Raw genomic sequence first — 12,612 nt, forward strand, 5'->3', positions numbered from 1 at the left:
TCATAGAGTAGTGCAGCCAGACATTCTCACTTTGACATAATAGCCCCACGTAATTCTCCTTTTCTAGCTGAGTTACCTTTTTGACAGCCTCTTCATGAGGCACTAAATTTGCTTCTGACTGATTGAGGTCAAGTCAATTGCAAATCACACCGTCACATCTAGGAATTCATGAGTTTTCAGCTCTGTGGAAGTATTTCACCTTTATGAATTGACCATATGTTTGCTGAAAAGAAGACTCAGGTTTGAAAATCAGATTTTCTGTGTATTGATTTAATAATTTTAAAGTAGAAAATATATTATCTGAGTATAATGGCAACACTTAAAATAAATGGTTACATTTCCAGTAGAATTTATACTTTCATGAAAAGCTAACATCCTAATTGGGAAAATAAAGCTCAAAGTATGACTTGTTCCATTCTCTTGGTAGAGAAATTCAGTGCTTTAAAAAACCCAGAACAGCACATCGCTTTAAAAACATTGTTTTATGAAGAAAATTATGTAACCGTATATTTGGGGTTGGGTTCTCCTTGTTGCTGTTATTCCTCATGAAGCAGCCCAGCTCTCTTCGAGTCCTTAGCCTGTCACTTCTTTTGTACATCAAGTTTTCCACTGCCAGGATGTGTCATACCTCACCCACTCAGTTGTCCTGGGTAGTTCTGGGTTGGTTTTCTGTGGCTGCAATTGTCTTCCTGACCTTGAAATGATAACCATACTTCCCACTTAATAGCATGAATAGCTGGCACTTTCCTCCATTCTAGGGAAATGTTCTATCATACCTGTATTTTTTAGTCAGAAGCTGGACTAAAAATTTTATTGAGGCAAATGTAGTAACAGTCGAGATCCCAGCCAGACTGAACATAGAAGTAATATGGAAGCCAGGACTCTGTGAGTGAAAGCTGTTTTCTGTGCATAGTTTTGGAGGCAAATGTCTGATGTACAGGTGTTAAACAGACCATCTCCTGTCTTTCGAGGGGGATGCAACTCACTGCTTGGCTAATTTTCACTTTCTTAGGATATTTTCATACAAGTTAATTACCAATATCCAGCAAAAAGAGGGTTGTTTTGGGCTTTTCAAAGGGTTCTTGTAACATCCCTGTGGCATGATACAGTAACTGATATTTTTCCTATGATGTCCTTCAGGAAGTGTCTGTGTGACAAGAAAACCACTTAACAATGAAAAAATTCACACTGTTTGATTTCATAAATGATAATTCACTGCAAATTGGAGAGACTTCATGGATACAGGACCTTCCCTGTGATGACAATGAACTAGAAAGACTTCTGAAACCTAATGAGCATGTACTAGTAAACTGGCCTGTGGGAGAAAGAAAGACAGAAAAGCACCTGGTGAAAGTTGTGTACATGAGTGGTGAGTGCAGTTCCAGAACCTTTGCTATGAAACCTGCTTTTAAGGTATAGTTGCCTGATTGCCTGTGCTTTGGTCTTTATCCTTTCCATCACTTCAGATGACCCCCAAGAGCTAGTGGAAATGATGCAAAAGATATTACAAGCAGATGAAATTACAAAAATACAAGTCCTTGGAAAAGGCAAGAGGAAGAGTATAGAAATGATATTCTCAGAAAGTGAGGACAGTGACCTGGATAAAGAAAAGGTGAGTTTGTATCTTTATGTGTCTTATATTGTTAGGTCCATAAAGGAATGAAATAGACTGCAACTATTGATTCTTCATGATATAACACACAAAGGATGTATAGTAAAAGTAGGAACACAGGCAGCCTTCACATGGTACCTCAGCACAATAACCTGTCAGAGAAATTACTTAGGCCAAGGATTTTGTCCTTTTCTGTGTCAAGAGATGAGTGTTATTCAAGGCTTTGATGCTCTGCAGCTCCATTGCATTTTCCCCCATAAGACAGAAATCTGACTGGTGCATAAAAAAGGGAAGGGACCAGGTTTTCTGAGGTGTGCCTTGTGCTGAGATCTGCAGTGACAAAATATAGGCAAGGAAAACATAAAAGTTAACAAAGTTACAGATAGATTTTTTGAAAATACTAACCAAGACTGTCAAGTGCACAGTGAACAAAAATGTATGGTATATTATGAAATACTGTAATGAAAGGCTCTATTGGAATGCAAAGGCACTGTTGTGCACTTTTTACAGGGGAAGATGATGAAACATGTAAAAAGAAAGAAATCGTTGCAGGCATCTGCTCCTGCCAACATCCTGAGTCAACTTGAAACATCTCTGATTAACAAACAGGTAAACATCTTTTCAGCAATTTTAATGTACCAAGCAAAAGCTGTCTGAAAGGTATTTTTGAGGGAGGCATAGGATTTTTGCCATTGTGAAGTTAACAGTTCTAAAAGATGCTGCTTTGGAAAATTGGTGAATAGAGAACAGACAAAGGTACCTAACAGTTACATATTACACTGTTGTTTCATTTTTAATTTTAATAAGAATACTAATAGCTATGTTTGATAAAACCTTTTATTAAAGTGCACTGAGTCTGTTTATACAAGAGAATTTTTTGATTTAGCCAGATATTTTACTGTTAGTTTTGATGCTTTGATTTTATGTTGTTGTTGCTCTAGGTATCACAGTTGTTTGGGTTTTTTTCAGAGAGAACCATACTCAGGAAGCAACTTTCTATATAGTGAAAGTAGCAGTGATGATGAAGAGCCTTTATTTCAACTCTCCAAGGTGGAACTATGTGCCAAAATTAAAAGTCTCAAGAGGAAGCTGACAGATACCATGAGAGAAAACTGCCGCCTAAGGCAGTCCCTGGTGATGCTTCAAGGTAAAGTTGGGAGTATTTTGATGAGGAGGAGAGCCCGAAGGTCAGGAAAAGCTTGATTTATAAGAGTCCATTTGGATGGGAATTATGGATGCTCAAGCACCTGATATGATCAATGCCTGCCATTAGCATCACAGTCTGTGATACATGGCAGCATTTAGTTCCAGCAGCACTTACTGACTTACACAGAGGCCATGCAATCATAGAGTTAGAAATGAAAAATGTGTCTAAATCCTGCAAGTTATTCCCAAGAGAACCTTTCTGTATGCTATGTAACCATTGGCAAAGCTCCAATACTTCAGTGACCAGTCCAACGACCCTTATTTACCAGCAGTCTTTCTTGATCAATTGATATTTTGTTTATTCTGAAATTACTTAATTTCTAATTACTTTGGTAATTCCTCATTACTGATAATCTGAGTTAGTTTCAGATGCACCAAATTTAATTCTTTCCCAGAGGTGAAAAATTCTGTTTCTTTGTAAATGAACTCTTCATCTCTTAGTGATCATCTCTGAAGTGCCTCTCACTTGTCCCTGTCCCTTACTCTGAGGCAGCCAAAACTGAATGCAAAATTTCAAGCCACTAGTGAGTGAATAAGTCTTAAAGAGGATTTGCTACCTCCTGTACCAGCTACACCATCCTAGACAATGTGGTGGTATCTGGGGTTTTTTTTTATTGTCAGATGATTTTGCAACTGTTTATCATTTTCATTTCCCACCTGATTGCATTTCTTATGTTATTCATCTTGGTTTGAATCATTCATCTCCACTTTTTAAATATTATTTGTAAACATTTTGTTTGTGTCTGACAACTTTTCTCACACATAAGTCAATTTACCTTGCATCCTGAGCAACTATCGTAGTCTTTTACAGTATTGTATTTAATTTAGTGATTCTATATCTTGCTGATATTTCTTGCATCCTTTTTGCTTTGCATTGATTCTTCTTAATGGATGCAATAAAAGTTTATATTTGAAAATATCACTTTGAGGAAAGATTATTTAAAGCATATTCTCTATAGATTAAAAAAAAAAGAAAAGCCTCTGCAATCCATGTAACTTCTTTGAAGGAAAAAAAATCAGACATCACTTAGTCCATATTGAATAGCTTTATGGACTTGTAGAGATTTTGAGATTGTAAAAAGAAAAAAGAGAAACAGTCTGTTTTGTGCTAGGATGGGCATATAAACTAATAGTTCCTCTTAGCCTCGCACTGAACTGATCTATTCTAGAAACTGAGCCCAGATCTTCATAGGTGAGGACAGCAGAATGGCCGGAAAGCGTTTGAGAGAGGAGGAAAAATGTATATTGAAATGTCTTTGCTGACTATTTTGAGTCTTTCACATTATGACAGGAATCTAATTGCAAAAATATCCCTGCTTATGTAATTGGAGTCTGAAAGCTTCCATTACTATTTTACCCCTCACTTTTCATCTGATTTCAGTGTTGCCACAGGCAGTCACTCATTTTGAGGAACTCGTAGGGATGGCTGAAGCGCTGCTCAAAGGGGGAGTGACATCATCTACGTCCAGTCTGCATTCACATACTGTTTGGAAGGCATCTCACAATCCATTAGCAGATTCCTATGCAGCTATGCATAGTAACTCCAGTTCACCAATAACTTTGAATGTGGAAGATGAGGAGCAACAGACTGAAAAACAGGTCAGTTAAAAGGCAATTTCAGGCATGAAACTTTATACAGTATAAAGTTTACTGCTATAGCATAATATAAAAAATAACCATCAGTAAAATAATTTGTCATCATTGCATTGATAACTAAAGAGCTCTTTTTGTGCAGAATGCTCTTTCCATGAGAAGCATTAGCTTTTATTCAGTGTCATTTATATCCTCAAATTCACTTTAATTTCAGTGGCCTTGCATATCTGTGGCAAAAGGCAGAATGCGGATACATTATGAAAATGCCAAGATCCAGGGATAACTTCCAGCCTAATTGCTTGGATGCCAAAGGGGAATAATAGTATTTCAAAGATAATCTAAGATGAATACCAGCAGTCTGTTCAAACTGTTAATTTGTAATTGGAGGCTGCTATGTTTCTTCTCTTGTTCCAGACACTGGCTAGCAGTTAAGTAGAAATATGTGTATACAGACATACTGAGTAAAGAAGTTCCCCTGTTCCCTGCAATTATAATAGAACATGATTGAGAAATCTATGGCACAGAGGCTGTGCATGAAAAAAATGAAGGCACAACTGAAAGAATGATTCTAGCATCTGCATTCACAATTTACATAAACATTATTATGCATTGGGTCATGCTAATTCACGCAAATCATTCCCGTGTGTTGTCATGGAGTGCTAAAATCCAAAGAAGTCTGTTAAGAATTATCGTGGTATGTTTTGACTGCATATTGGAAACCACAAAATTTGACCTAACATCTTCAAAGAAAGAAAAAGACCTAATTTTCTGAGCAGCCTGCCTTACTTCATAGAGGTAGCTCAAAACTGCCTATTAGGAGAGTTCAAGCTCTTTGGCTGTACCACCGCTGCATGCAGAAGCCAGTCTCAAAGCCCAGGACCAGATGTCACAGTTCTTAGGGCATGTCTGCTCGCAGGCAGGAATATTTGCTTGGGCACAGTGCCATGCTACCAAGGCAGTACAGAAACCATGCCAGAACTGGACCACAGCCAACCTGCATGGAGAACAAGCAGAAGGATTTTGCTATGTCTGAACATGTCCTGTCTCCACTAGTGAATAATAAGGATGGTGAAGGGTTTGCTAGGATGCATGGGGTCCTTAGTCTGCCCCACACTTCCTTCTGGAAAATAATCAAGCTGTGTGTATAGTCCCAAATGCTGAGCAGTATGCAAGTGTGGTGCTATCTCAAGCACACTGTTTGCAGAGATTACTTTTGAAATTGTGGTTTAGAAATAGAAAATGAAAAAGATATTTCAGTGGTAATAGTATATAATATTTCTAGAAAACTGCAGTAGTTATGCCTATGACCAATTTTGTTTTCCAGTTCAAGATCGAAAAGTGGCAGATTGCACTTTGTAACAAGAGCAAACCTCAAAAATTTATAAATGACTTGATGCAAGCACTTTATACACATGAATACATGGCTACACACAGCCTGACAGGTGCAAAGTCCTCCTCTTCAAAGGATAAAGCGGCAAAACCAGCTATGAATCAGAATGAAGTTCAGGAAATCATAGGTGATGACTTAAGTTACTCAATGTGGCTCTGACTTAACAGGGGGCTTTCTTGGAGGGAGGGGCTGTCGTGCTTAGCAGCTGGTCTACTCAGGTGATGAGCTGCTTCCTATTTCCTTCTTCAGCTACATGATTTTTAAAACCATCTGTTAAAAATACTGCTAGTGAAATGCAATGTAGTACTATTGTGTGAATTCTGTGGGTTTTATTCAGGTGACTGCTCAGGACCAGTGATATTGTAAATTGTTTTAGCCCTTGCAAGGTTAATCTGCAACAGTCAAACTTGGAGCATGATGATAACAGATAAGGGAGGCAAAAAGAGGACACACTTGGATCGAATTTTAAATTATGTCTGCTGTGTTCTGAAGTTTAGTGAATGTTATGAATTCTGACATTTTAAATAGCGCCAGAGGCAAAATGAGACTGTATAGAAGACAGAAATAGTGATCAGAGAAGCAAACAAAATTTGATTTATGCTGAGGTTTACAGCATAAAATCTTTGGTGCATAGGACAGAAAATAATTTCAGATGGAAGGATTAGCTTTAAAGAAAACAGTATTTTGTGAGCATATGAAGCCAAATTTTAATTGGATTCACACCTATGACTAAATACTAGAACAATATAGCCTTAATTACTGTACTATAATTCCTCCCTCATTGCCATTCCCTTGGACTTTGCAGTTCTCTTGGTTCCCTTCTCAGTTTAACTCCAGTTCCTGTACCTTAGTACAGTTTTGTTGAAGTTAGCCAGCAGTTTTGAAAGTTACCAGTTGCAAAAGCCTTTTTTTCGTAAGAACCTTGTTAGAAAAAAAAAAGCTTGAAGTCAAGAAAGATAAAAGTAAAGAGTGTGTAGGATGCTAAAATTATATTTAGATACAGTGAGATGAGACAGTTTCGGAATGACATTTGAGAAAAATGAAAAATATTTAATGGGATGAGAAAAATGGTTGGACTCAATCATAATGGTCTTTTTCAACCTAAATTATTCTAAATCCTACTAGGGCCTAGGCAAAACTGAAAAGGGAATCGGAGAAGGTAATCAGAGAATGGAATACAACATGTTGTGGAGAATTCAGTGGCAAAGCCTATAAAGAAATCAAAGAACTTTGTTAAGGTAGAAGAGAATACTCTTGAATTTAAACAGAAAAGTGTCAACATTATACAAGAGAAAAAGAAAAATGAGAAGGAAACTTGGGAGTTCTAGGACTGTAGAAAATGAGTTAGTAAATCAGATTATTTAAAGAAGATGGAAATTGTAGGACTTCAAAATAAAATGAAATTAAAGGGGAGAGAAAATGATGGGAAGAAGGGTGCAGGAATCACATTCCTCATGTTGAGTCTCATTATTATTGCATTCAGAAAATATAGCCAGGCAAAACAGAAGGAAAATTTTTAGAAAAAGTGACATCACCCGCAAAGGAAAATTAATGAGGAAAAAAAGAGTAAGATTCAGAGTCATAAGGACTGATGAGGATAGGAAAAAGACTCTGGTCAAGAACAGAACATAAGGACAGAGGATTAGCAAGCACAAATCACTGGCTACAGAAGCCCTTGTGGCCCTGGAGTTCCTTTTGAGTCTGCCAAGCAATGTGTAAGGCACAAAGAAAAACAGGAGCTGTGTAAAATCTATGAAGGAGTTTGTGAAGATTGTGAAGTAACTAGAGTGGAAGCTGAAGTAGCTGGAACTTTAAAAGATGCAATAAATATATTTTATATTGCACATCTCTTGTTTCCCTGATTTGGAAGGTCCATATATATATATATATATATATATATATATATATATATATATATATATATATAATCATCTCTTTATTTTGCAGGAATCACAAAACAGTTGTTTCCAAACACAGATGATGCTTTAATTAGGCGAATGATGGGACAAAAACTGAACAATTGCACCAAGAAGCCAATTTTAAGCAAAGATCTTAACTCAGGTGCTTTTCAGAAACATAGCTTTTGGTAAGTCAAATAAAAAAAAGTCTGCACTGTGTAAATCTGTATATTACTTCATAATAATAAAATCTAAAAGCAGTCGTAAAATTCAGATAACAATATATATTTACCTACTTGGTATACGCACTACCCAGCCAGTAAATATTTCCATAACCTTGTACAAAAAGTACATAATACAGAAGCAGTCCAGCTTAACATTACTGCACAGAAATAGTTATTGGTGCCACACAAAGCAGCACAACACTATTAAATTACGGGAAGAGAAAACAGAAGGTAACACATGGAGTTGCTTTGCTGAATATGTCTATTTTAGATTTGACATTATTCATGTTTCTTATTATTCTCTGGCTCACCATAGACCAGTCAATTCCATTTTCATGTCACCTGTTGTACCCCAATTAAACCACAAGTGAACACAGGGAAAATCATTCTTGGTATGTATTTATAAGAGTACTGTAGGTGAGCTAAGTTGGCAATCCTTTATTGCCAAAAGAGTCTAAATTTTTGGGTCAGAGGAATTATTAAATAATATCTTACCTATTTGGGAGATGTTTGCCTTGTGAGTGAAACTAATATAAAATTACCAAACTCATGGTCAGTGAAGTCAGCTATTTGCACAGTACTGTTTCCACATATTCCAAATGTACGTATCACAGAATGGTGGGGCTGGAAGGGACCCCTGTAGGTTGGCTGGTCCAGCCCCTGCTGCTCCAAGCAGGGTCACCCAGACCAGGTTGCTCAGAGCCATGCACAGTTTGGTTGAGTATCTGCGAAGTGGAGACTCCACCACCTCTCCGGGCACCCTGCGATACTGCTCCGCCACCCTCACGGTGTTGGCTGATGCCCACACAGGACCTCCTGTGTTTCCATTTCTGCCCATTGCCTCTGGTTCTGCCACTGGGCCCCACTGAGAAGAGCCTCCATCTGCTTTACACTCTCCCATCAGACAGTAGTGCACACAGATAAGATCAGCTTGAGCCTTCTAGAGCCTAAACAGGCTCAGCTGCCTCAGCCTTTCCTCAAGAACCCGATAAGAAATGAGCAAGGAACAGGACGAGATAAAAATAGGGTGATAGGGAAAAGATATTTGTCCTTACTTAGACTTTCTATACTGAAGTAGTATTTTTCTTCTTCCTGGTTCACTTCTCTCCTGCATGTTTTTAAAATCCAAATTTGCAACTATAAGACACTTCATAAGAAAAAAACCCAACAAAACAACAAAAAAAAACCCTATCCCCAACAACAACAAATAAGAAGCAGCCCAAGATATTTGTCTATGTTATGATACAAATGTTTGAAAAGTAGTAGTGCTTTGCTTCTAAAATTCCTTTCTAAGCCCCCTAGTAGTACTCCATGGACCACCAGCAGTCTGTGAATTATTACTTGAGAAATACTTACAGAATACTTGCTAGGAAAATCCACATACACAGGTTTTTCCATCTGAAAACAATAAGCAAATGCACCAGCCTAGCAAAAATGAAGTTTACTATGTTAATGCTTTTCTCCTAGAGATGAGAAGACTTCATAAATTAAAGGTCCTGCATATTTGTAATATACAGTATGCAATGATTCACTGCAGTGTTTTTCCTTGTCCTTAACACAGACATGAAAAATAACAGCACAAAACCACAGATTTTGTCTTCTTTGAAAGTGTTAAAATCTTAAATATTTTAAATCTTTATCTCCATCAGATGAATTCATACATTTTTGCTAATTCCTGAGTCTTCTAATGTACACAATATTCCTGAAGCCTTGATAGAAAGACCTTGACTATACTAAAACAATTCTGGGTTGTTATTTAATATTGCTTATGGACCTTCCAATTTAAACCCAATATTTTAAAAATGCCCTTTCAGTATTTTAAAAATGCCCTTATGTCTGTTATTGGTCAGTGTTTATGTAAAATCCAGTCCAACATCCATTGTGACCAATTCAGATATTGCCTGAATAGTGTATTTTGAATTGATGCATTTAAAATGATTTTTTAATATCTGTTAAGCATTCCCTCACTGTCAAAGCAGTTAAGCACTACCTAAGTAATCAAGATAACTTAGTGAATCCATTAACTCAGATGACACACATTCTCTGTAAGAAAAGTAAGACAATTAAAAAGTGCTCATAATCTCACTGCTACTCCTTCAGTCCACCTTCCAGCAATGAAGTACAGAGAGGGGTAGAGAAAATTCTGTTGTGCAGGACCTTTAGTAACCATTTATCCAAACAAGTCACTAACTTTAAAAACTGGTGTTGCTGCAGCTTTTATTTCCTCCCTTGCTGCTATTTCTTCCTTACTCACCTCCTCCACCTTTCCACAGAGTAGAATTATGATCCAAGAGAAAAAAAAAAATGGAAACAAATCCAATGAGACAGACAAATTTCTGTCTCAGATTCATGAAGCTGAGGTGAAACAAGGAAAAGGGTAATGTGTCAGTGAAGAAAACTATTTAACTAGCTAACAAACAAACTCTGCAGCTTGGAAACTAAGAACAATACTAATTGCACATTTAATGTTAATATCTCAAGCTTAGTTATAAATTGTCTCAACAGTGGTTCAACAGCTGCTCCTCAGGGCATCATCTCTTCGGCTGTTCCTCCTTGTACACAAGACCAGCAGGATGATGATTCACCAGCTGCTAATGCACAACTTCAGCAAAATGACAGCTGCCTGACTCGTCCACCTCCCACCCCAGAAGGTCAGCAGGAGTGTCCCAAACCCACTTCTTCCAAGGTGGAGTCTCAACTCGCCAGCAGCTCACCAGCGCCCTCTCCTAGCCAGGGCTGTGGGCAGGATCTCAGGAATTCAGACAAGGAATAACAGGTGTTTCATTCCAGGTCATGTGCTCAACAGAGATTAAGAAGCAGTATAAAATAAAAAAGAAATAATATCTAAATTGTACTAGGTGTGTGGTAGTGTCCAACAGTGGACAGAGATAGAAGCCTGAGAACTTTTTTTCTCAAACAAATAAAAATCCCATAGTCTAGAAAAAAATTGAAGGCATATTAATATATTTGAATTTAAGATGTTATAAGATATATGCATGTTATGCAGTAATTAAAACTTGTACTGAAGAATACAAGTAGAGTTCCCCTTAGTTAGAAAAAAACATTATTTAAAGTACTACCAAAAGAATATATATGAGGAACCATAATTCCCCTTGCTTTCAGCTTGATAGCTGAGGGAAAACTGCTTAACTGATCAAAGAAAGTTATTGTACATTAATGCAAAAAAGTTATAGTGATATGGAGAGAAAATAGAAAGATCTCCTAGTAAAATGAAGACTGTGGCCAGCACAGGAGTAGAAAGCACAGGGGCACATGAGCAGAGAAGAAGAAATGAAATAGATGTTTAAGGCTGTTACTAACTTGGAAAACAAAATAACTTTCTTAGGCCAATGAAATTACAACTTTCAAGATATCCACAGGAAAGAAGCAGTTATTTTTTAACCTCTCAAAGTAGGAAAGGCAATGGAAGCAGCCATGTTCCTTTGTAGCTCAGGGAAGAGTCCTCCAGGGGAGCCTGTTTAATTATGGAAGCCATTCTCTTACGGGGATTCTGCTGCTGGTACTCTGCTGGTTCGGCAGCCCTTACTCCCTCTCCTTCTCTGACCATCAGGTCCATAGGATAAGGTGCCTGGTCCTTTAGTGGGGAAATAGAGGATACTTCCGCAGAAGCAACTAGTTAAGGGCAGAGTTGCCAGTTTCTACTCCCTATGTTTTGATTTTGGTATGCTACCCCTTGCTTAGAGAAAAGGTGGACAGGCAGAAAATTCCTCGTGGGACGAGCACCAGAAAAATCACAGTATCTGGGCAGTTCCCCTTGAGATCTGACACCACTTCTTCCAGGAAGCGGCTGGCAGTCACACAAACCCTATAACAGCCTTAGGAGGAGGAATGGAAGATACAGGCTCCCCAGGGCAGTGGTCACAGCACCAAGCCTGACAGAGTTCAAGAAGTGTTTGGACAATGCTCTCGGGCACATGGTGACTCTTGGGGTGTCCTGCACAGGGCCAGGAGTTGGACTTGATGATCCCGATGGGTCCCTTCCAACTCAGCACATTCTGTGGCTTTATGATTTTTTTCCTTGGTGACTGATTTCAGGTTTCCAGGGTGCTGATGTGGGAAGGAGAGAATACTTGGGACTATGGCTTTCGTGTTTGAGTGTACTTCTCCCAGAACTGAGAGTACTATTAGCTGAATCTCTTTCAAACATGGAAACAAGCAACTAACAAATCAGATTGGAAAAATGGAGTGACATTAAGTTGAAGAAATCTAGCTTGATTTAAGGAAGATTTCAGGACATCTCAGTTACAGAAATAAATTAGAAATAATATGAGGGTGAACACTGAAAAAAATCTGAAGATAAGATTATCAGCCAAATACTGCTGAAGGGAAGTGCTGCAAACCTAACTGTTCTAGAGCAAGGCACTAATAGAATGCACTGTGGAGAAGACTTGTTGGTGGGCTGGGGTACAAATTAAGTTATTTACTATCCTTTTTCATCTCTCACCTAACAATTCCTTGTAGATAGGATCAGGTTGAAAGCAGGTATGAAATATGTTAGTTCTATCTCATGCTATTAACTACCATCTATAAAATGTAACAGAAGGAAATTTGCTATTATGTAAATTTTGTATATGTAATTGTATGTACAGCATATATAATAATGTATATAGTTAATCATATTTTTGAAGTGACTTTCTATCAAATAAAATGAAACATTACTATGTCTTA

At 37.7% G+C, this 12,612-nt stretch overlaps 1 protein-coding gene across 2 annotated transcripts; it reads left to right on the forward strand.

The window, feature by feature from the left end:
* Positions 1-862: 862 nt before the first annotated feature.
* BEND6 (BEN domain containing 6) lies at positions 863-12,612 on the forward strand. 2 transcript variants are annotated; one of them, XM_068183681.1, is made up of 8 exons: positions 865-1,369; positions 1,467-1,612; positions 2,123-2,221; positions 2,582-2,759; positions 4,200-4,417; positions 5,736-5,928; positions 7,749-7,887; positions 10,429-12,612. In XM_068183681.1, exons 1-8 carry the CDS (start codon positions 1,174-1,176, stop codon positions 10,694-10,696), a joined length of 1,437 nt encoding a protein of 478 aa, XP_068039782.1. In that variant the 5' UTR covers positions 865-1,173; the 3' UTR covers positions 10,697-12,612. The 2 variants fall into 2 exon arrangements, with proteins under 2 accessions (XP_068039783.1, XP_068039782.1); XM_068183682.1 differs by lacking the exon at positions 2,123-2,221 and having other exon boundaries at positions 863-1,369.

Source organism: Anomalospiza imberbis, chromosome 3 (assembly GCF_031753505.1).
Source record: "Anomalospiza imberbis isolate Cuckoo-Finch-1a 21T00152 chromosome 3, ASM3175350v1, whole genome shotgun sequence".
Classification (NCBI taxonomy): Eukaryota; Metazoa; Chordata; class Aves; order Passeriformes; family Viduidae; genus Anomalospiza; species Anomalospiza imberbis.